Source organism: Glycine soja, chromosome 12 (genome assembly GCF_004193775.1).
Source record: "Glycine soja cultivar W05 chromosome 12, ASM419377v2, whole genome shotgun sequence".
Classification (NCBI taxonomy): Eukaryota; Viridiplantae; Streptophyta; class Magnoliopsida; order Fabales; family Fabaceae; genus Glycine; species Glycine soja.
In genome coordinates, this window is record NC_041013.1 from 37,701,862 (window position 1) to 37,727,023 (window position 25,162).

Below are 25,162 nucleotides of genomic sequence, written 5' to 3' on the forward strand. Positions count from 1 at the left end.
TCCCCCCCCCCTTTACAAATTAACCTCAAGTTGTTATGGCATATGTGCCTCCCAGAGGTAAGCGTTCTCACACCGAAGGGTGACGATTTCCTCGGCATGGTGTTTTTGCATCTCGGAGACCTGTGCTTGTAGTCTCTTGACTATGGAAGATAGGTCGATTTGATCTTCTACGTGAACATCTTCATTGTGGTGATTGTTAGTTGATTGCTCCATTACGGCAATGTTCATTCCAGTTCTAGTTATAGCCATAAATTCTTGGGTTCGAGATATATGTTACTCGACCCCACGATGGGTGCCAAGGCACCAAAATGTTCCTATCACAAATGAAACAGGTACTCATTCTTTGGCTGAAAGGTCTCTTACTGTGCCGAAAGGTCTACTAAGTCGAAGGGGCGTCTGTTTGATGTTTCTTGTTGAGGTCTCGGGTGCGCGAGTATTCTGTAGAGCGAAGGGAAGGATACCTACAAAAGATACTCCAACGCTCAAGTGAGGGTTCAACTCAAAGCTATCAATGATATATAATGAGCATGTGAGAATGAATTTGTCCTTTTACCTAGGGGGTTCACCCCTTTTTATACTAACTTTGTTGGGGCTAGAGTTTGTGGCCGTGTCACATCATGATTGCCAATTGAGTAATACTCCTCCTAATCGTGGTTAAGTACCTTTAATTGAGTGATTATCCGTAATTGAATTTAATGATGATAATCATGACCGAATGGTGTTCCGTGTTTGCACATGCCGAAGGACGAAATGTATTATTTAGCATATATGGATACATGATCAAAGGGTATATTCAGTTTGAGCGTGCTAGGTGTCCCTTCAACCTGACTATGTACTTTATCCAATATAAAAGAACATTGGTTAAATATTACGTCATTGTAATTTCTCCAAATCATGATACCGCAATACCAATCGTAATAAACCAATGATCATTTTCATATTGAAGCTTATTTAGCAATCAAGTCCTCAAATCGAGATATTTTTTTATGGACATAAACTTGGCATCTCACCCTTACACAACCAATAAAAAGTTGATAAGTAATAAAATATAAAAAAATATTTATAATTTATTAGAATTAATCTAATCTCTTTGAATAAGAAAATAATATAATTTGTTTCCTTAAATAACGATTTCATCATATGGGGATATATTAAATATTTACGTAATAAAAATAACTTAATATTTTTGTTATCTTTTGTTTATAACTAAGTAAATGAATTTTTATATAAATATATTTTACATGTATTTTTAATAATATTATTATTAATATATTTATATGTATTTTAAATATATTTAAACTTTTTAAAGTAAAACTAAAGCAGTCCAACCCATCCATTTGAACTTTTTTTTTAACTAAAACTCCTGATCTTTTTAGGTGACAACATGACCCACCCATTTTTCTTCTGCAACTGTTATTTTTAGTTTTTTATTTCTTAAATATATTTTATAGATTATATCATATATAATATATTAAATATTATTATGTATATATTTTAAAACCTTTTTATATATACATTTTAAAATGATATAAATATATTAAGAAAACATATAAAATGATTATAATAATCCTTTTTTACTGCATTCTAGGTTTATTGTTAATAAGTTAGATAAGATCAAGTTTAAAATCAGCAGCATTTTTTTAAAGTTTAACAAGTCTATAATAATAATAATAATAATAATAATAATAATTATTATTATTATTATTATTATAAATTTTCTCGTTTGATCAGTTAGATACTTATTATATTTCACCTAAACAAAAGATAATAAGAAAAAATGATTTTTTTATTATATAAATAATTAATATATCTTCGTATAATCAAATCGTTATTTAAAGAAACAAATTATATTATTTCTTTATTAAAAGTTAGGTAAATTCTAGTAAATGATAAATATTTTTTCTTTATATTTAATTACTTATCAATTCTTTTATTAGTTATACGTAAGAATAAAGTGTTAAATTTGTATCTATCTAAAAAAATCTCCATCAAATCATCCATAAATAAATCCCCCTATCACCAACTCGTAAAACAGTACCCCAAACTTAACAGTCCCTCAGAGCATGGATAGCTTTTTTGAAAAGCAGCATTCAAATTCAAATATACATAATAAAAGGTAACCGTTTACAAAATAAAGGTTTTACTTTATGTCTGGAGTTTTCCCCCAGGATTTTGGAATCCTGACAATTGATTTATTTTGGTTTTCTTTTGCCCTTTCGTTTTTAGTTTCATATATTAAATTTTTATATTAAAAACATATTAGATTTATTAATTTTTATTTTGATACAAAAGTTACTTTAATATAATTTAATCTTTTAATATAAAATAGTATATTCTATTTTTAATTAAAATGTAATTTTGGCTATATTAAACATAATCTATTTTTAATATAAAATATACCATATTATTTTTTATGTTCACTTTATCTATATGCCATTTAATTGGTCAAGAATATTTTCTTTGTTTACTCTTTTATCATTTTAATTTAAGATAAAAATAATAAACAATAAACTATATTTTGATTAGTTAAATTAAATCTAATCATATTACTTATTGGAAGATGCTGTTTTGCACGAATTTTTTTTCGTGAAACTCTGTTCAAACGTGTTATTTTCTTAAAAAAATATTTTATATATTTTTAATTTTTCAATTAATATTTACTTTAAATAATTTAATATTTACTTTAAATAACTAACAGTCATCCACTAAATGTCAGTTGGCTAAGATAAGTGACAATTAGACTAATTTGACCAAGAGTGTCTCCAAATAAAGAATATTCATCCATGAGTTTTTAACTTGATTTTAGTTCCTTTTAAAAAAACTTGATTTTAGTAGGTCCTACATTGTCATATAAGGTTTAAGAATTTAAACAAATTTTCCTTCAACGGAAGAACTGTATGAAATTAAAATAGGTTTCATAATGAATTCTAACAATAAAATAATTTTAATGTTAACAACTCATCAATACTAATATTAAATCTTTCTAGCATCATTTCAACAAACACGTGTCAGCATTGCATGTATTTGAACAACTGCACTTTCTCTCTCTTTGCCTATTGGTTTTTCTGACAAGAATTGTTAAGTAACTGTAACTTTTTTGCTGTGCCGAGCGTCTGACCCATTATTCTAATTTTTATACAAGAACTCAATTCTTATATAACAACCTATTCTACACTTAGTAGTCATATCAACAAGTTCCAATAATAGAAACATGTAAGAATAAGATTTTATTTCTAAAAATCATCATTGGATATCTATTAAAGGTGATGACTAGCCCACATGTACATTAATTTATATTTTTTAATGAAAAATGCTAAAAACATTAAGGAATTCTTAATTTTCATAGTTAAATCAAAAGTTTAAAATGTTAGTAGAATCTATAAAAAAAAATAGTAGGAAAAAAAACTAATGGATGTTTATATTACATTTTTAATGCACCTCTTACACTAGAGCCTTTCCCCTTGTGTTAGAACTTAATTTCATGAAAACATGGAATTGGTCATACCATAATTCACATCTCTAAGATTAATCTCCTCTGTTCAAACCACAATTGAAATTCAATACGTTTTTCATCCCTAATTATAATTTTTTTTAAATTATTTATTCTTTTTTATAAGAATCTTTTCTAATTTATAAATACATTAATTATTTTTTTCCTCAAGTTTATTTACTTAATTATTTTCTCTCAAAAATATTAATAAAAAATAATTAAGTGGATAAAAATATTAAAAAAAATTAAAATAATAATACAAATAATTGATAAACTTAATGCGATTAATTAAATTAATTATTTTTTAAAAAAATATAAATTAATTGAAAATGTCTTATAACAAGAAGAGTATATAATTTAGACTTTTTTGTAGCTAGTCATCATTCACAGCAAGCTAGCTTCTCGGATTCCACGTGCATGCATTCTAATAATAAAGCACAGTTACTCAATTTGTGACAAGAATCCCTATCTCTAAAACCATGAAAACAAAAATTACACGTAACTGACAAAGAGACTATATTATGTTAGTAATGTACATTGACTATTCAACAACAGAGAAATCAGGTTCTGCTGGCTTCTGCAAGGAGCTTACAACTCCAGAATCTGTCCTAGTACTCCTGGCAACCCTTTTAGCATAGGTTGGTGTTTGAGTTTGAGGCTCATCAACAACATTAACATGAATTGCCCTTGCCCTAATTAGTTCAGCCACTTCCTTTCTTTTCTTGTGCCTTCTCCAAGCAGCTTGAATGAAACACGCGGCCCAAGTTCTCCACTGGTGCGAGTAAAACCTGAACTTATGCCTGAGCTGTTTGCTGTGTAGTCTTCTAAACTGTGACGCAACGAACTTGAGGTCTTCTGCTATGAGTGCAAAGGCCTCCACTTCTGAGATGGCTTTCACTGTTCGAGTGGATGAGGGGAGTATCACACTGGGCCGTGGGTCCAAGGCCCATGTTAGAAGCTCCTCCCCGCAGAAATCGCCAGGCCCAATGCAGCACGAGTTGAAGAACCCGGCCCGGCCCCCGTTGGTGGTGTAAGAATCTAGATGGCCTCGGATTATGAATAGCATCTCGTTCACAGGATCACCCTCGCGGACCAGAAACATGCCCTCAGTGCACAATGCAGGCTTTAGCCTCTCGCATATTGCATCCAGCATTCTCTCGTCCATTTGATCAAATAATGGCACCTGTTAATAATTAATGCATCAACTTATATAATAATTATCTTAAAATCATATTCATCAGGGTAATTTTTTTTTCTTCATATTGAATAGATAAATAACTTTAATTTTAGTACTATTCATCTTAACTAATTAAAAATAACTTTATATAAAAACTTTAATATAATTATTTGTAAAAGTACATCATCTTACCATAAATGATAATTTATGATTAGTTGACAAAATAAAGTGAATTCTTATCTCCAATGTTCTTATTATTTTGTGGACAGGAAAAGGGATGATGAAGCTCAAATTAATTCATTTTTCAAGGGAAAGTATTTAAGATTAGTGAAAATTAACAAGTTGAAACAATTCGATAAGTATATTTTTTGTTAATTGAGTGTATTTAAATTAAATTCTATACATCATATGCAAGCAAGATTTAATTTTGAGAAGTGGGTCGTCCTAATTAAATGTATTATTGCAGTACTTTGTTGTAAAGTTTGATGTCTCTTGAGACTTACTCCTCGAACTAGATCGAGACAGAGGTGGCGCTTGATGTCTCTACGAAGATCCACGGGAAGTCCTTTGAGAAGAGCTTCTTCATCTACTCCTCGTGTAGCCAGCCATTTGTATTGGTCATATTTACGCACAGATTCTCTTAGCTCTGGAGGTAGTTGCCTGTGATGCATCCATTGCTCTGTATCAGTTCTTTTCACCCTCCACTCTTCTAAGCGAACAGTAGTTGATTGGAGATATGTCTGCGAAATTCAACTTCTATTAGCATATATGCCTTATTAATGTCAATTTAGAAGGATGGAACATTTTCAAATTAATTCAATTTGTTTTGTCACTTTCTCCAAGCAATTGTGGACTTAGGTCTTGGATTTGAGTATGACCAATGCATGAAATAAATATTGGATTGTACTAGCAAGTTAGTGTTGATCCATACAAGCTTAAGTTAAATGCATTTATCATTCTTTATTTTTCTAATGTGAAACTTCCTACTTTACATTACACACACATGTGCTCGCTGATCTCCAACACTAACAATAGAATTATGGGTACTAGTACATTTTAACATCGACAAACAAAGGTAAAGCGACATGCATACTTTAATTACCTGCATATTACCAATCAGCAATGCAAAAAGAACCAATCCGAGGGTTGCAACAACAATGGCGACCATTATTTCTCCAACATATGTGCTAGTAAGAAGGCCTTGACCCAAAGAACTGCATCCTCCAATCAGAAAAGCATTAACCAAAGGGATAATTCTAGTGAGTCATGAGCAGTTAGAGAAGAAAAGAGAAAAATAATTCTCATTTTATCAGTTTTTGTAGAGAAGTGAGTTGCACTTTTGGCCTTTGGGACACTTGGATTGAATGATGCTTACCGAATGATTAAAATTAAGATGTTTTGAAGAAAGCAAGGTGATGATATGATTGTTAATGCTTAACTCAGGTGTAAAAGATGGTAACAAGGCAGAAAAGCTGCATAACACTTACCTCAAATTCCTTAGGCCCCACCACAGGCAAAAGAAGTACTTATTGAAGAATGCCGAGGATGTAACTTTGGAAGTCACGGCATCAGCGTATATACCAAACTGATAGAAGTCATGGTTTGCATTTGGTGAGCATAAATTTGTGATATTACTTGCCATAAACCAGGAGACCCTGAGGGCACCTTTAACCCTGTGGCAGTCAAAGAATCCATATTGACAAAATGACTTCTCCAAATCACATACACTTCTCCAGCATGCTTCTTGACGTTCGATTGATAGAAGGTACCAGCAAGCCCCTAAAATCTTTTTAGAATATTTCCCATTCAAAAACCAAAAATTAAAATTAAAATTAAAATTTGGTTGTATAATGTTAACTTATGCTAAAGTTGAACCACACGAAAGAAAATAAAATTTTGTTTCTATCAACTCCTTTTATCTTAATGTGAGACTTAATTTTCTTTAATAAACATGATAAAAAAAAAAAAGAAAAAGGAAAAAGCTTCAGCTGCTTGGAGCAATCAAGAAAATGTAGTTTTAATTTCATCTGCTTACATGGCTAGCCAGCATGTAAAGCATAAGGTTGTAAGCAGCCCCTGCCCATGCCGTCTCTGTCACAACCCCTGTAGCTTTTACAATTTGTGATGAAAGTGGAAAAATCAAAAGTAGCCTCGGAATATATTGGAAAATGATGAAAAAGCGAAGGACATTTTTTGTGTTTGCCATGGTTGAACCCCTAAGAGTTGGGATAACAATCCAAATTAACACCTGGAATCAACATAACAAAATGGCACATTCAGCATGTCAAACTACCATATTTATGCTTACGAGAGAAAGGCTAATAACATACTAGTATCATGCTTTCTAACGTACTATTTTGAACATACTCTATATTATTGGTTAAAATTTATTAGAAATCACAAAATTTAAATAATTTTCACTTCATATTTGACGATCTTTACCCACGATTTTGTAATTTTCAATAAAGTCTACCCAATAATAAAAAGTGTGTTAAAAAAGTAAGTTGCGATAAGAAAGAAAATTTTCAACAAGGCACCTGAGGAAGGGGCAGGGCAGCAACAAAGTCTAACCAGAAACCCTTGCGGAGGTACCTAAATGCAATCTTATAATACCCTAAAACAAGTTCTCCTCTCCCAAAAACCCTTGAAGAAGGAGCAACAAAAGCCGTCCGAAACTTCATCAAAATCTGAATCACATAAAAGACATCCACCACTGATCTTACCAATGTGAGGATAACTTCAAGAGTTATTCCAATATCAATGCACACTTCATCTCGAACCACTGGAAGATAAAAGAACAAAGGGTCCACAAACAAAGATACTAAACATGCTACCAAGAAAATCTTGTTCCATCGGTGAATGGTTTGTCCCCTAGGATCTAACACTATTCGTTTTACTCTGCCATAGTCTTCTGAGAACACTCTTGACAGCATTCTAGTTTTCAAGAACTTCCCTGCCACCTTTTTCGGAGCCATATTGGAACTAGGCTCAGGTATTTGTGTGCCATCAATGTGGAATTTAATCTTAGCACCATTGTCACCGTTAGTAACAGGAAATTTTGCTAGCTCCGGATCATCTTCAAACCTAAAATACCAAATGAAACTTGGAATTAAAACCTTAAAATTGTGAGAAAAAACTATTTATCAAGTAACTCAACCTCAAAGCATGAATTTCATTGTTGAAGGATGGCATTGAAGTTTAGCAATCTATCTATAGTCTAAACTTAGAAGTAGTAGTAGCATCGATATTAAGTAGCTTGAAACTTGAAAGATAGTATGAAGGAAACGAACCTTGCAGATCTTGAATTACCAAAAGCCATACAAAATTTCCAGAAGTGTCAACCTCTCTTCAATAAAAAATTATGAATCTGTGGAGGAATTTAAACATTCAAACTTGTATTCTTATCAAATGTTTATTGAATATCCAAAAGCACCAACAGTAGTTGCAGCAAATAAGTATTTGTAAATAATCAAAATCATAGAAAGATGCCAACAAACAATAGATTTGGTTTCTTACGGTTATTCCAACAACAAGGAAGTGAAGTGAGACAGATTCCCGAGCAGTTCCCTCTGCTGCAAGCAAAGACATGCCACATTGAAACAACTTCTCACATCTGCAGCTCTTCCACCCTGTTTCTTGATTTGCCACCACCGACCAACTAGAAACCACTTTGAGGGTTGAAAAACAAATGGGTCGTTCGGGCAATGCAGAACTAGTTGCAGAGTGAGAAGAGTAGTATATTCATTTGCTTGTAGTTGTCATCCTTCCCTTAAAAGTAAGGAACATGTCAAAATGAGATTTATTTATAAAAAATTGCATACATACTTCTGAAGAAAAATTATCAAATTATAAGGGAAATTAAAGAGGAAATAGCTTCTGGTCTGTCCTGAAAGATTAATTCATTTATGCGGTAGAAATGGCTAACTGGATTTTACTTCATGTAGCTAAGTATTGTTTATATAATTTTTTTTAGAGATCACATGTATTCATAGGAGACAATTATGCTCGAGATGTATAAAATTATTAGTGATAAAGTTTTTCATTTTAAACAAAACTGTAAATTCACCACTTTAACCAAAGGTGAAAATTATTATACAAGTTAAAATAATTTTACATCACATATTCATGTGTGCCCAATAATTATATATATATATATATATATATATATATATATATGACTGAAAATATAATTAAGTCATCAATTATTTCATACTTTATTGAGAGAAATAAACCTTAAGCAAGGTAACATCTACACATGTACAACCCTGAAAACGAATGCATTTTTTATTTTATTTTTTGGGAGTGACTTTGATGTTTGACATGGTGGCAATTGGCAAGCATCTCACATTGAGGAAGGGAAAAGAATATGCTTTATCACAACCTTATTTAAGTTATTCATAATTTTTTACATGATGTCTATATTATGATATGTCAATAATTCTGTATTTTTTTCCGTTTTTATCTATAAGGAAATAATTTTGTTCCCTTATTATAAGACTTTATTTTATCTCTCACATGTATTAATTATTTTTAATTAAAATATCTTAAATTATCTTTTTATTTCCAATGAAAATGGAAGAAAATAGATAAATTCTAAATATAATTAAGAATAAATTTAAAAAATATTATATTTATAAACATATTTAATATTAATAATTAAGTTAATAAACTTTTTTAATGACATAAATTAATCAATAGTGTCTTGTAATATCTTAAAAGACTAAATAAGTGGAAGTGAAATAAATAAATATGAAGAGCTTAGTCCGGCGGGTAAGTAGGGCAGTAGGGGTCATACCCATGCAGGCGTTGGAGAGAGAGAGAGAAGTGAATTGTTTATTCTTTCACGTATTTTAATGTGCGAATGATCCCAGGAGGAGTTGACTACGCTAGATACGCTGCTACGGAATCTCGACACGTGTTCCATCCTTGTAACTCACACACTCCCAGACCCAGCTCGATCAGGTTGTTGCCTCAATCAATGCTTTCAAACTCCTCTCTCTTTTTCTACTTCTACTCATCCACAATAGCCCAAAATAGTTTGCATGAAAATAATTTCAACCTAAGTTTTTAGTAGAGATGTTATTATAAATTATAAATTAAAGGTTAAAAAATATATATTTTTATCATATATTTTTAAAATTTTAATTTATTCTCTATCTTTTTAAAGTGAGCTAAATAATCCTTCTAACTCTTTTTAAGGTGATTCAAAATATTCTTTCAAAACAATAATGATATTTTAAAAAAAAATGTGACTTGATTTTGATTTTTTTTTAACTAATATGTCACATAAACTTGTTCTATTGGATTCACTTATATGAAAATAAAAATAATAATTCAACAAATGTAGTGAACTAAAAAGAGTCTTGCAAGAAATCCAGAAAAAAATCGATATATTATCAAATTAAAGAAAAATTGTTAAGAAACACTTAATAACCAAGCAAAAACTTCAATAATAATAAGATCTTACTAATCAATGGTTTTTTAGATATTGATTAAAAAATTAAAATGTGAGAATATTTATTATATAAATTATAAAAAAAATAAAATTAATGATGAATAATATAATTTTCACAATCTAATAATTAATGTCCTAATGACATCAATTAATATTTGTTATAAAGATAAGCATCCGAGAAATTATTATTCCCCCAAGGTCCCAACAAATAGTGTCGCCAGATTTGTTCCCTAGATGTAGGGTAGAAAGGGTTGACAAGCAGCCCTTGTGACAACATTTAATGAAAGTGCAATCAGTTGTACCTTCCGTTCGGTAGATGTATCAAATTGATAAACTCATTAAGTACAGACTGGATCCATGCTAGAGGACCCATCCCAAGGATTTGCCAAGATTTTTTTATGCACGAGTGTTGTCACCCCACGTGTTTGCATTTCTATCTTCATATATACAAATAAATAAATAACTGCAGACACTCTGCATCCGGTGCCAACCATCTTGTTAGTTTAGTCTCAATACTAATTACGTGTTTGGAGGAACCTTTCCCTCATGCAAACATGCACATTTACAAGGTCATTTTATCCTAGCAATTCAATTTTTTTCTTTACTTTTTGGGTTTTTTAATATGGGATCTACTATTATAATTTATACATTATTTATATCTATTTTACATAATTTAAAATTTAAGTATCTCATCGTTTCTACAATCCAATAACTCTTAAAACTTTACTAAACAAGTTCTCCAAATAACTACACATTCTTACATTTCATATAAACTAAGTTGGAAAATGTCAGCTTAACACGTGTGTATATATATATATATATATATAAAGGTTTAAAATGTTTCATTCTTACAATTTAATATTTTTTTGTTTTAGTTCCCATAAAATACGTTTTTTTTTCGTCCTTACAACATTTTATATATTATTTTTTCACTATTCAAAGTATTTTTTTTAACTGTTCAAAGCGTTTTCTAAAATGTTTTGAGAACAACACTACTACATAATGATGATTCAAAATCATCGCATCTACATCGATTATCAAACAACCGTTGTAGTAAAACATGCAGTGACATTGTTGAAATTAAAACTAATTATGTTAAAGCGTTAACGAAGGTTTTTATAAAACCGCCTTTGATGTGAATGTTATGAAGGCGTTTTTATAAAAAAATCGTCTTTGTTCATAAGCAGACTACTACAGTTTTTTAATGACCCATCTTTGAAGTCATGCGATTTTAATTTCAATTTTATTTTCACTTTCGAAGTTGACTACTATGGCTTGTTACGTGTGCATTTTCTGGTGACTTACGCAGTGTGCCATAAGCTTCGTCGTCACTTCCTTCACTCTGTCATGACCTCGAAAGTGTGCCGGAAGCTCCGTCGTCATTTGGCATTCTCATTCTGTTCTTTACTCGGTCTCGACAACTAGCGCATTCTCCTTCACTCCACCGTGGCCTGTATTGCTTCCAGCTACCTCCAGTCGTCATTCAGTAAGTACCAATATTTGATTCATGCTCCTAAATTTAATTTCTTGTGTGTTCGTGCTCCCTCATTTCGGTGTTTATCATATTATGAATTTGTGTTTGTTTAAACCCTAAATCTACTTAGTAGAAATTCCTTTTTCGAATACACTGTTGGCATTTGTACAATGCATGTGATAGATTAAAAACAACATCAAAGCTCTAGTCCCCCACAGAAAGCTGATGTAGAAATCATATAAGGCAATGTGGTCATGGTACTGTAGTGCTTACTTGACCGCAAAGTATAAAATGCAATGAGGAAGACAAAAGGAAGTAGAAAGAAACAGAGAAACCAGAGTTATCAGCCATTGCCATTTGTCCTAGCACATGTTGTCCATGTCCCCTTCTTTCTCTTGTTTGCATGTCATGAAGTTGTAGATGTTTGCCGAAATCCCTTGCCACTATCAATGGTTAACATTGGCCCAACAAAAAGTTTGGGTTAGATTCCATAGGTTTTTCTTATCCACTTTGTCTACTTTTAATGAAAAATTTTGTTTAGCTATTACACAAGATACACGAATCTTCAAAGAAAAAACAAACAAAAAACACTATAAAATACAACAATTAATCATCATATTCCTAGTTTAGTAGCATCTTTATCCCACAAGAAATGTAGTTTGTCAGCATCAATATGAAGTTGTGTCGGCTAGATGTGTCAAACTTGGGTTTGAGTTAATTATTGCATAATTTTTTACCTAATAATCATCATGCCTAAGCAATGAAAAGGATCCTTATCTACATTATCTTACACTTAGCCATAAATTCTTACATTTATGTTGTTACAATGTTGGTGTTGTTGCAAACATTGGGAGAGTGATTTTAGGTCATTAAGCTATGTCCATATTTTATCGTCATGGTTGTTTTGAAAATTGAACCCCATATCTCTCACAAAATTGGACATTCATCATTAGATGTCTTGTAATAGCCTTGACTCAGTTCAAATTATGTAAGTGATTATAACCTCGGTACATCACATACAGATCAAAGGTCTGTTGTAATATGTAAGTACAAAGAGTTATTTTTTTGATTAATTTGCTTTCTGTTTATTTATAGAACTTTTGCTCATCCCCTTTATCCTAAATGTAGGGCAAAAGGAAAAATTGCATTTTATCCCTTTCTTTTTTCTTGTGAGGCTCATAATTGGTCATTCAAAGAGCAAAGATAAAAAAAAATAAGGCACATTTTGAAAGGGGATGAGTGTATTGTTTGGCTGCTGCAACTTGTACACTTATAAAGTTAGAAATCATGTTTGGTAGTTTAATCTATTAAGTTAACCTAAGTATACCCTTTCAATTTTTGTTTGCTAGATCAACTTATTGTTGTATATATACCAAGTAAATATTGTTACGTGTTTCATTAATTAATTGGAGAACCTATGGTTTTAGATTTAGTGAAAGATGCAACTATATATGATTTCTATAATTTTCAATCTAATAGCCATATATAGTGGAAGGATGAATATCATGAACATGCATTATGTGTGAACTCTAGTCCCCCACAACCTAAGCTGATGTAGAAACAATAGAAAAACAAAGTGACAATCGAAGTAGAGTAACCAAAGATTGGCATTTCTCCTAGCACATCATATCCATGTCCCTTTCTCATTGTTGTTGGCATGTGATGAACTTGTATCTCTTAGAGAAAGTGACTTGCCACTATCAATGCCTAAAACTGCTGCCCAACAAAAACTTTGGGTTGGATTTATTATGGAAATAACTCTTACTTACACTTGAGTCTTCAAGACCCATGCCTTTGTTGGGCCCATAACTTTTGGGACCATTTTGTGTTTTTTATCATGTCTTTTCACCAGCAGAAGAATGAATGAGTCTTTAAGGTGAAATTAAATTAAACCAAAAGGGATGCCTACAACTTAGACCTTTCCAATTGGATCAGGTTGTAGAATACTAAAGTGGCATTCACATAATATATAGTACTACTACATAACCTTTTTGATAGTGGAGCTACCTTGCTATCTTAGTATCTTAGTCATGAACAATGATTTTTTTTCACTATTCTTTTAACATTTTCAGTTTTACATTTCAAATAGGCAACATCTACCTTTTATGCAAGCATGCTTAAGTTAGACAGTGACATGTTGATGTGGTTGTGGAAGTTTCCTGTCTTTTGGGCTTCCCTACCATTTTCCATTATGATTGTCATGTCTAATAATGACTTTCATTGTTAGAAGCATAATTGCTGGTTACATGTGAGGATTAGGTAGTACTAGCTTAGTAACTAATACTTGTAACCAATTATCTACAAGTATTGCATAGGTTCATCAGTAAATGCCTTGACCAATTATGAGAACTTAGCAGGGGCTTAAAAAAGAACTTGTGTACAATTCTGCAACACAAGTCCAAATTCAGACAGATTGGCATTGTTGCTATTAACATTATCAAGCATGTACTAGTTGTCTAGGTCTATTATAGCATGTTGATAATTCAACTCCTATATGAATAAAGAGCTTCAGCCAATGCATGTGTTTCAGCTTCATTGGCATAAGGGGATCCCATTCTACAATTTGTTTTTGCCAAATCAGAAGCACCATTACTATTTTGGATGCATAAGCCATATCCGAACAGACCTTGGTCTTGGAAAATTGTTGCATCACCACTACATGTTAATACAACTATGTTTTCCACTTTTCATGCACATTGCACGAGTTCCCAACTCATACAATATCCCATAATAGATTAGCTTCTCAATAGGAATTTATAAGGTACTTAACAAAGAATAAATGTCAGTAGCCTAAGGATGTGTCCTATCTTGTACAGAGAACTGGTGAACGATTCCTCCCTGTTCAATCCAACTACAACATGGAATTTTCTTTAATTGCCTTTCTTTGATTTCTATCCTAATTGTCTTTAGATTGTCCCACATGCCCAAATTGGCATAAATATTAGACAACAACACATAGGAACTTGGACTGCTTTTTCCCTCTGACCCAAGAAATTTATCCCTCATTTTGTTCAAGTTATCCTGGTGATTTAAACGGCTTTGCCTCATTGCACATGGCAAACGAATATGTGGCTTAAGAACAGCTCTCTCATGTGATTTTAGGTGGATACATGTTTGGGAGTTCTGATCTGACTTCCAAAGCTTACCAAAACAAGTACATTGTCTTGTACATAGTCTTGCATCTTAGAGCCAAAAAAACAAATCTTTGCTTAGTCTTGGACTTGTCAAACCAAAACCACGAAGAAGCAAGCCAAATTTCCCCACCAACAATCTTTGAGTTTTTGCAAATTTTTTGGTCTTTGCGGTGATTGACAAATTTAGATTAACACGCATCCTATGCCCATCTGCTAGCTCACCATGAATATGACAAAAAATCAGAGATGATATTTCTGATTTTTGATTGTTGCAAAATAGGTTGTCATACAACTCTGGCCTTTCAAGGCGTAACATATGATCAACCGTAGAACTCAACAAGCAAGGCATTTGCAGTTGGCCATACCTCCCAAACTTGGTGAGCATATATGATAGCAAGGCATCGAGTTGCAACAAAAATATCAAAAGCCACTCACAAGCTGCAGATGTAAGAAGAGAAATAAACCCCTTCATCCTTCTTGCTTTGACAGATGATATTCACTTTCCACCTGGTGTCATGTTTATCACAATTGTTGTTACAAATCCACAACATCCATGACATAACAAGGAAAGTCATCAATGAAATCATATGTACTCAAGTCAAAGCCCAAAATTGCATCAGCAACTTAGATGGTGAGGTAAGTACCATAGATCACACATTTGGTACTGTAATTCTTGGAAATGGGCAAACCAATATTGGTTGGACCCTGTTTGCAGCAAATGCGTTAGTGGAAAACCTTTCACTTATCTACAATAGGATTATATCAGCATGTAATTCAATAAAGTTGTTATCCAAATTGGCCAGAAAAGGGATCATTATATGTGATTTAGAGCTAGACCCTAAGTTGATGTTTAGGCAAATGAGGTTGGTTAATAAAACCAGTTTGTTAGGGACAATGTTTAGCTATAATTATCCTTTATTAAATGAAATAGGAAGTGTGAGCTGTCCAACTATTGTAATCATTACAAAGGATACACCATTTGTGATGAAGTATGGAAAAAGCCATAAGAAGCCAACAACCACCATCAAATTTCAACAAAAATTTGCTTATTATAACCGACACCAGCTATTAACTTTAAGTCATCAAGATGTCCTTCACCTACAATAAGGAAGGATTTATTAAGGGGAATAATGAAAGAGGCTTGGTATTCAGTATCAAAAACTCACGAAGCCACTTTCAAAGGGAAAGTAAGGCCTTCTTTAGTTGTGCTGGCTTTATAAGCTTCTCTTCTAGTGCGTAAACGAAAGGTGTCTTGCCGCGTATGAATTGACCGATTGGCATTTCTTTAGACGTTGGTGTGAACCAGTAGAGTAGTGCTTTTTTTCTTTAAGCCGGTAAGGTAATCCGGTATCAAATCCATGTCGAAACGAATACGTAAAAGGAGAGACCGTAGCTTACTCGAAAGGGAGTCCCACCTAACAGTATGCTTCGCTTCCAGTGGAAGGATTGCTAGTTCCTATCATCTGTCTTTTTGTATTAAATTAAAGACAAATAAGTTATATTTCTATCGCTCGGGCACTCGGGTTAGGGCGAGTCTCTCCCTTCTTTATTGTCGGATTACGAAAAGCTACCCCTTTCGCTAATAAGACATGGACCAAATAGCATCCCCTGTTGATATTGGATATCGATAGGCTGACAACTCACACACGGGTAGTAGTTTTAGATACTATTAAACAGTAATTTGCCCATATGCAAAGAATTAATGGTCAAGCAAGAAGTAACTTACCTTAGGGCAACTTGTCCTATTCCTTATACTCTTTATCTTTTCTCGAGACAATCGAAGTAATCGTCTTCAATGAGATGGCTTAGTCCCTTTCAAACATACTATATTAATTCACATTCGTCAATCTTTGACAGGTACCCAGCAGTAGCTGACATTGATTCCTTTTAGTAGACGTAAGAAAGGCGAATCCCATGTGGTTGTTCGTGAGCAGAGAATTGCCGATAGGACCAATATAAAGGACTCATTCATTCGACTAAGAATCATAGTAAACACCTTTATGGGATGTATTCTTTTGTGATTCTGGAAAGAGAGCTTTGGCTTTCTTCCCCCTTGAACAGAAAAGTAGACTCGAACTACTTGTCTTGCTAAACCGACTCGAGGACGATGAAACATTATGTTGAGAATAAAGCCTTGACAAGGTGTAATCCTTGTAACTGGGAAAGCCACAAATGGGGGAGGAGGATACGAAGATCACAAGAGTTTGTTTCCCCAAGAGCCCGTAATCCCCCTGAGAAGCCCCGGGATGGCACCCAATAGTTACTGTCAAAGTCCATGTTTGCAGGAAGTCAAATCCCGTGATCAAGTCTTTGAGTTATCTTGTTTTGGTTTTGGAAAGCAAGTCACAATCAGATCAGTTAAGATAGTTTTCAAGCATTCTACGAGTTAAGGAGGTGACTAAGCAAGCCCTATTGCAGTCCTGAGGAAGTCATAAGTAAACTCTCCTGACCAGTTAGTTGAAAAGCCAGGAGTGAAGTTGTCTAGTTCTTATCCATGTCATTCCTATCCTAATGCCTTAGCTTCCGCCTTCCCTTCTTAATCTCTTTCATTTCATGTCCTCGGCTCACTTCACTACCTTTAGAGAAAATAGTTCCAGCAGAAGACGAAGAAGACTTTCGGACAAAAAGAATAATCCAAAGACGATACATTTAGTAACTTTACAGGTACCACCAGTCATTTCATTTATGGATTTCGAAATAGAACATCCAGCTATTCCTGTAGGTTGTTGACCAGATACGCACCTGGGAGTCTCAGTAATTCTCTTTTTTGCTTATGATCCACATTAGTGCAACAGAATTTTGTAATCACCGCATTACCATATAAATGGAAGAAAGCTCATCAACAATCGTAGGCGCTGCAGTTGTAAAGCCAAGAATGGTTTGGGCACAACAGAATTGGAATCCGCTGGCAAAGCAAAGACAGCTTGATACTTTACTTTGGTAAGGTAAGGTTTAAAAAGTGCAATGTCTTCCTTACTCTAGCAAGTAAGTGATAACAACCTTGAAAACAGAAGGCATATTATATCATTGCTATCCAAAAAGGAGGAGGTAACAATAGCATTAGCCGTAGCTGTCACTGGTCTTTCAATCTTTCTTTTGTTTGCAGGAAAATAAAAAATCCCGTTAAAGACAAGTTCCCGCCTTCGTGAGGGCCTTACTCCTCAGATGCCCTAAAAAGGAGGGCTCTTGAAGGCTAATATTTGGGCAGCCTATGAATGAATCTCAACACTATCTATGTCACATTCAAGGTCGATTAATTGGCTTATTTGAATGCCGAAAAACCTACTTTTCGATGCTTGAAGTATGGTGACACTAAACTAAAGTGTTCATAAAACGAATAATTGATCCAGCCAAACGATCTACGATTTTAGTTTCCACGTAAGCCCTAGTTACTCACCTTCCTCTCTTTCCTTTCCTAGAAGTCTTCGGCAGGCTTTCCATCTTAAGAAATCCACACTCAAATTATGACACCTAAAACACTTTGAAAATTCAGCACCACCAGAATTGGAGACAAGAGACTTAGGTATAGATAGATCTACACCAAGATTTGTCACGACCTGATGATATATGGACGCAATCTTCCTATCAGTGATACATATGTCATCGCCTAGGATAGCGTACCTGTCAAAATATCTGCCCGGATACACCTTCTCTGCACAAGACTGAAGCACTAAATGGTGACTCAGTGTGAAGAGAGGCCAAGATGACAGATAACCCAATGGCTGCCCTGTCTCAAAAGAGACAACGGGTCTACCACGAGCGAACGGATATTCTACAGGATCACCCCAACCACCTTTATGGTAAGGGGCCCTGCAGAATGGCACTTCAAATCAGGATAAAGAAAGCATGGAGGTTACGAAACCTTCCACTTCTGATCCAAATAGGAAGGCCAAAATGTCTCCTTGTAGATTAATCGGCCACCCATCTGTGGCAGATTTTAAATCATAAGATGAGACATGTTCCGCTCCAACCAAAAGGTCCAAGGGTGAGACTTGATTATCAGTCCCATCCATGGGCAAAGTTTATAAAGCTTTCATTAACCAATCATGAAGAGGCTTTAGCAACCATTGGTTGACGTAGTTGCCAATGTCAAATATCCTACGTTTACCAGCACCTGAATCGATGGACTGGGCTAGTCTCTCGGGAGAGCCAAAGCTAGGGATTCTGTATACCCTTTTTTCTTCGACCTGGGATTGGCAAATAGGGTAAGAATCCCTCATTGACCAAAGAGAGATATCTCTCATTCCTGGTTCTAGGGCATATCGATTGAAAGGTGACCAGAGAGGCTAACCGAAACCTATAGGATCTGCATCTATATCGTTAGACACAAAATGCAGTTCATAGGCAAGGAACCACTCTATTTCACTTTTTATATTGAGAAAGATCGATCCCTTTCTTATCCTTTCGCGCTTTCCCTCTATTAGAAGGTATAGCCTTCCAAGTGGGTTGAATATATACGAGACTAAATGCAAGTAGTGGAGTTTACATAGTGAGTATAGAAAAAAAAATGAATAAACGCTTTATTGCGATTTCTTCTTATGCCGGTTGGAGTTTCAGTTGACTTAGTTTGCCTGAAGCACCCATATAAGCTCCAGTTTTCCAGATGGAGCCACAAATAGGTAGGCTATGGCGCCCCTAGACGATTTCAAGGTCGTCTTAGGGATAAAGTTCTTGGATACCAAACCAAAGTCGTCCCTACGCCATACTTAGGCACCTTAGGTCAAGCCTGACATAATGGCATCTGGCTCTAATGTGCTTAATGCTTATGTTCCTACAATACCGGCAGCTACAATTGGCACTAATGTGATGTTATGCAGTGCTACAAGTTGTTGTCTGGAACATCCATGGCTTGTCCTCATGCTTTTGGTGTTGTTGTTCTTTTGAAAGTTGTACAACCTCAATGGAGTCCTACTGCTATAAGGTCTGCACTAGTCACCACAGCTAGTCCTCTTGATAATACATAAAATGCAATTAGGGACTATGGTTACCCTTCTCAATATGCTTCCCCTCTTTCCATTGGACCTGGTCAAATGGAACCCAACAAAGCACTTGTATCAGGTTGTTGTTATCATGCCACTCCACAGGACTATCTTATTCTGCTATGTGCTTTGAAGTACACACAAAAGCAAATCCTAACCATTACATGAGGTAAAACTTACAATTGTGTAAGACAATCCTTTGATCTTAATTACCCTTGATTTATAGCTTTGTACAACAACAAAAGAAGGCCAATTGTTCACAAGTTTAGGAGGACAATGACCAATGTTGGAAGTGGTATTGCCACACATAGAGCCAAGGTGACACAACCTAAGGGCTCTGTGGTGATATTGTCACCTGAGAGATTAACATTCAGATATAAAAATATAATCAATTTTATATTTGAACTTATTTATTATTCGTTAGAAAAAATAACATACACAATATCAGTTTTGGCTTATGGAATGATATTACATAGGATAACCCCCCCACTCTTTTTTAATTCATTCTTTCAAATTTTTGTGAGTAAAATAAATCCATACTTTCGAATTAAAAAATGACAATTAAATAAATCACGACTTTTATGTTTTTTATGTTAAAAGAAATTACTTAGCATAAAGTACAAAATGAGTTGTAGACATTGGAGAGTGAGAGGGAGAGGGAGAGAGGGGAGTAGATCGAGTAGAAAGAAAGAGAGATTAATAACAGGAAAGAAAACTTTTATTTCTAAAACATCCACCACTTATTCAACTTTTATTTCTAAAGTGCATTTTTCTTATCTTTTATACTAAAGTGAAGCTATTTTTCCTTTGTGTAGGATTCTACTAGGGCAAACCCTGCTATTAAATACTTGAGATTAAGATCATTAGGTGCTAATGTAGTGCTTCTGTCCTTGGTCATGCAAGGAATCTTTCGAGGATTTTCCTTTGTGTAGGATTCTCCTATGCTAAACCCTGCTATTAAATACTAGAGATTGAGATCATTAGGTGCTCTTGTAGTGCTTCTATCCTTGGCCATGAAAGGAATCTTTCAAGGATTCAAGGACACTACAAGTCATTTATAAGTTATTCGTAGGTTCAAATGATCCATATTGTCTTTTGAAATGAAGCCTAAACAGAGAATGTGTGAAAGAATGAAAATGCATAAATTAAAAGCATGCTAGTCAAATTTATAGGATTTTTGCATAAATTTTTTTATTGCTTTAAAGTGTATTCATAATGAAAAATAGAAGGAAATCCAATTAAAAGGTTAATGGAAGATAGTTTTTTTTTTTAATTTGTCAACATCTTCCTTAACTTGGTTCATCCATGTATGTGGTTTTGTTCAATTTCGAGGTATGCATTGAATGTCATTTTGGATCCAGTGCTTATCTTCTACAGCTTTAATATTGGGCATCAAAGGTGCAACCATTTCACATGTTCTCTCTCAGTAAGTCTTACTTTAATTTTTTCTTATATCCTAGTAATGTTCTAACATTTCATTTAGCAAAAAGTGAACCTACTAAATGGTGACCCTTTCTAATTAGGTACTTGATGGCATTGGTCCTCATGGTGATATTAACTAGAAAAGTGGATCTTGTACCTCAAAGCATTAAAGATTTGCAGATTTTCAGGTTTCTTAAAAATGGTATGGTGGATGGCATTAAACACAACATATTGGTTTTGATTGTTGTACTAATTCTGAAATCTTAGTCTTCTCTATTAAAAAAGAGAGATAAAAATGGTCAGGTAGAGTCGACACATATTGGTCCTATCTGATTTTAGTAGAATTGTCTCTGGTACATAATATTTGTTGTCTTTACCAAAAAAAGAAATAAAATATATGTTCATCACTTATGAAGCTAGAATTTACTCATGTTCAAATTTATTTTCATTTTAAATAGGATGTCTGTTGTTGGCAAGGGTAATAGTTGTGACATTCTGCCAGACCTTGGTAGCCTCATTAGCAGCAAGGTTTGGTCCAATTCCTATGGTTTCATTCCAAATCTGATTGCAAGTGTGGCTCACACATTCCCTTCTTGTTGATGGATTGGTTGTTGTTGTACAAGTACAAAACATTAAGTTTCCATGATGTCTTAAGTTCAAATTGTAATATTGTTATTATAAAGGCCTTAAGAAAAATTTAATTTTGTCTTAAGTTTCCATGATGCCTTAATAAGAGATATAAAGTGGGTTGAGTGGTTAAGAAAGAAGGAAAGGGGAAAAGGTCATGGGTTGGATCCCACTACAAAGGAAAAAAACTAACAATTAACAACTAATATTTGTTAATAAAAAAATTATAAAGGCCTTTCTAGCTTCATTGTGAGTAAAAATCAAATGAGTATTACTAATTACCTTTTCTTTCTCAGGCAATTATAGCTTGTTTCTTTGCTGAGAAAGACTATGAAAAGGTGTTTGTTGCGGCAACAAGATCTGATTTTGCATATTCTGCATACTCCTTGCGTAGTTCAATTTGCATTTGTAATAAATGCTTGTGTTATCTTTGAATTTATGGATTGAGGGTTAATTCTTGTTAGTGTTGCCTCCCATTACAAAGAATTCTTTTCTACTATGAGAACTTGACGAAAAAATAAAATAAAGGCAGCTCGAAAGTGTTTCTTACTTGTTTGTGTGGAGCTAAGCCTATGCTTTTCAAATTTTGGTTGCTGCTTCCATGGTTGATAGGTTATTTGTAGTTCATAATCGATCTAGTTAGAGATAGGTTATTTGTAGTTCATAATCGATTTGGTTATGAAATTCATGTAAAGCACAACAGAAAAATGTCCCCTCACCATGTAAAGCAGAAAATTTTAGAAAATAAACAAAATTAAAAAATTAATTCTAAGACGATTCTTAGCTAAAAATTGTCTTCGAAGAGACACATTCTAAGACGATTCTTATCAAAGAACTGTCTTAGAATATGCCTAGGATAAGTCATTCTAAGACGATTGTTATCTAAGAACTGTCTTAGAATAGACACTTTTTAAGACGGTTGTTAGCTAACAATCGTCTTAGAAGAGACATATTTTTTAAGACAATTTTTTTTATAACTGTCATCGTTCATCAATTACTTTTAACGTCGTTGGCTTCAAAGACGGTTCGACAATCGTCTTTGAATGTACATTAGAACCGTCTTCAAGTGTCACTTTTCTAGTAGTGCAAACAATAAAACAAACACATTTTGTAATGACTAAAACAAAAAAATTACAGAGATAAAAATGAAAAAACACAAAGGAATAAAAAAAGTATATTTAAGACTAAAAAACAAATAAATAACCATTTGACAAACTCAAAACACAAATTTTGCATGACACAAACCTACATTTTCTTTCCTCACCTGCACAAAAAAGTTCTTTGTGGATGATAAAATTATTATATAAAAAAATGTGCAAGAGTATTAAAGTTTTTTTTTTCTTAACGAAAATTAAATTATTAGTACATACGTATAACATATCGTAGATCCGCATAAAAAAAATTTAACTTAAATATATTTTTTTAAGTTACCACCTAAAAAGTATTTTTTTATTTTATTACCTAATATTTGCAAATTTTTACTTTTTTATATGTCATTAGTTTAAATTTGATGGCCTAACATTCTATTAATCTATCACATTATCACTTAATTAATGATGTAATACTTTATTAGTTTGTCACGACATCATTCAACAAATCAATACTAAAAACATATATCTAAAACAAAAGTTTCAAATGTTAGATAGTAGAATAAAGTAAAAATATCTTTTGGGTGGTAAACTAAAAAAGAAATATATTAAAAGTATGAAAAATATTTAAGAAAAAAATATTAATATTTATCATATATAGTAATACATAATTATTAGAATCTTATGATTTACTATTTAAATCTTAAGATTAAATATCATTCATCTACCTATGGGTTCATATTATAATAAGATGAATCTTAAACCACCTTGTATGTTAAGGTATACATGAATGAATCTGTTTTTTGGACCATCGTGGATGCAAATCACACTATTCAACGATTTATTATATTTTCTTTGTTATACCAATCCTTGTGAAAATAAATAAATTGAAAGTCATATAAGACTAAATTGTTAGATGAAAAAGAACTGAAAAAACACTTCAAACTTATTTGACTATTTTACTGCCTTATTTCACTTACTCATTCAACGCATGCAGTCATGCACTTTATTTGACTATTTAATTATTTCGTTTCGATTATTCTAAAATAAAGATTTCACAAACTAATAGTATATATATATATAACCAATAATTTTGCTCTATAAGACTTTTGGTGAAGTTATTTTATCTATTTCTAATTTAAAAATTTTACATTGAAAAATGTTTTATTTTTAAATCTTACGATTCCATACCAATTATGACTTGTTAAAAAATTAGCCGGAGAATTCATAATTTGAATATTGATTTGATAACTTGATCTCAAAATACAACCATAAGGAAACAAAAGCCACAATTTTTTTGAGGTAAATTAGAAATGGTTTGAAAGAACAAAGCAGCAAAAACAGTAGAGTCTAGAGTGGAGGAGGTCCTGATTCGAAGAGGGGAGGAGAGCAGCAACTAAATAGACCGCAGCAGCACACAAACCATAAGCTGGAAGATATAAAACCAAAAGAACAAACAAAGACATTGTCAGTTCCACGTTTCATTTTAATTATATTTCTAGCCATTGCTTTGTTTAAGCAAAGAAAAATTCAAGTCCCTTACCATGTATCCATGAATCCTCCCCTAGGGCTAGGGGGAGCTGGACTTAGCAACGGTGTGCTTGGAGGAGAAGGTGGATCCATCACCTACTATTATACAATATACAAAAGGGTTACCTCTATGGTTCTAGTGAAAAAGAAAGTCACATAAGTTTCTTATGTACTAATCCAAACCATACATATTCCACAAGTCACACTTTCATCTACCATTCAAAGGGTTGATTCAGAATCACAAATGCCACCCCCAACTAACATATTAACTCTGTTAAGCCATTCCTAATTACTCCTCAAAAGTTACTCACCAGCAACCATTCCAATTTATTCGACACGGGACAGAGAATGTAGTAGAAATGCACATAATTTCATGGGTGATGTCTGATATGAAAAGCAATTAACGCATGATATCAATTCCCATTGATTAGTTATTTAACACTCACACCAACCCATAAAATAACATGAGAACTGCATTTATCAAAAAACATATGGACATGCCAATAAACAAACCTTAATATATGGCGGGACCATACATAAATTATTTTTGAAATGCTAAAATATATTTTTGACTCCTAATAAATATTTAAATTTTGTGTTTATTTTTTAATAAAAAATTTCATTTGTTATTAGTCTTTAATGAAACATAAAATTGATTAATTTATCATGGAGTAAAACAAGTGTCAAATACCAAAAAACAAAAAAATTGATTTTATCATCGAACAAAGATAAAGAAAAAATTTATTAGAAAACAAACACAAAATTCAAGTATTTATTAGGGATCAC

At 33.0% G+C, this 25,162-nt stretch overlaps 1 protein-coding gene and 1 long non-coding RNA gene across 2 annotated transcripts; both read right to left on the bottom strand.

Annotated features, from left to right (window-relative positions):
* Nucleotides 1–3,962: 3,962 nt before the first annotated feature.
* On the bottom strand, nucleotides 3,963–8,501 carry LOC114379224 (protein CNGC15c-like). The gene is made up of 8 exons (XM_028337844.1): nucleotides 8,184–8,501; nucleotides 7,958–8,034; nucleotides 7,205–7,751; nucleotides 6,703–6,915; nucleotides 6,155–6,453; nucleotides 5,770–5,881; nucleotides 5,171–5,407; nucleotides 3,963–4,673 (listed from the first exon to the last, which is right to left on the bottom strand). The coding sequence occupies exons 2-8, from the start codon at nucleotides 7,984–7,986 to the stop codon at nucleotides 4,032–4,034; spliced, it is 2,079 nt and encodes a 692-aa protein (XP_028193645.1). The 5' UTR covers nucleotides 7,987–8,034; nucleotides 8,184–8,501; the 3' UTR covers nucleotides 3,963–4,031.
* Nucleotides 8,502–24,058: 15,557 nt separating this feature from the next.
* On the bottom strand, nucleotides 24,059–24,799 carry LOC114380300. The gene is made up of 2 exons (XR_003659695.1): nucleotides 24,390–24,799; nucleotides 24,059–24,275 (listed from the first exon to the last, which is right to left on the bottom strand). It is a non-coding gene; the product is annotated as an uncharacterized LOC114380300 (long non-coding RNA).
* Between the last annotated feature and the right edge of the window lie 363 nt (nucleotides 24,800–25,162).

Coding starts and splice junctions, on each gene's coding strand:
- LOC114379224 (XM_028337844.1), bottom strand. CDS start 7,986: ATGGCTTTTGGTAATTCAAGATCTGCAAG. Junction 6,454..6,702: donor TTTACATGCTGGCTAGCCAT/GTAAGCAGATGA, acceptor TATTCTAAAAAG/ATTTTAGGGGCTTGCTGGTA. Junction 4,674..5,170: donor GTCTCGATCTAGTTCGAGGA/GTAAGTCTCAAG, acceptor AATTATTAACAG/GTGCCATTATTTGATCAAAT.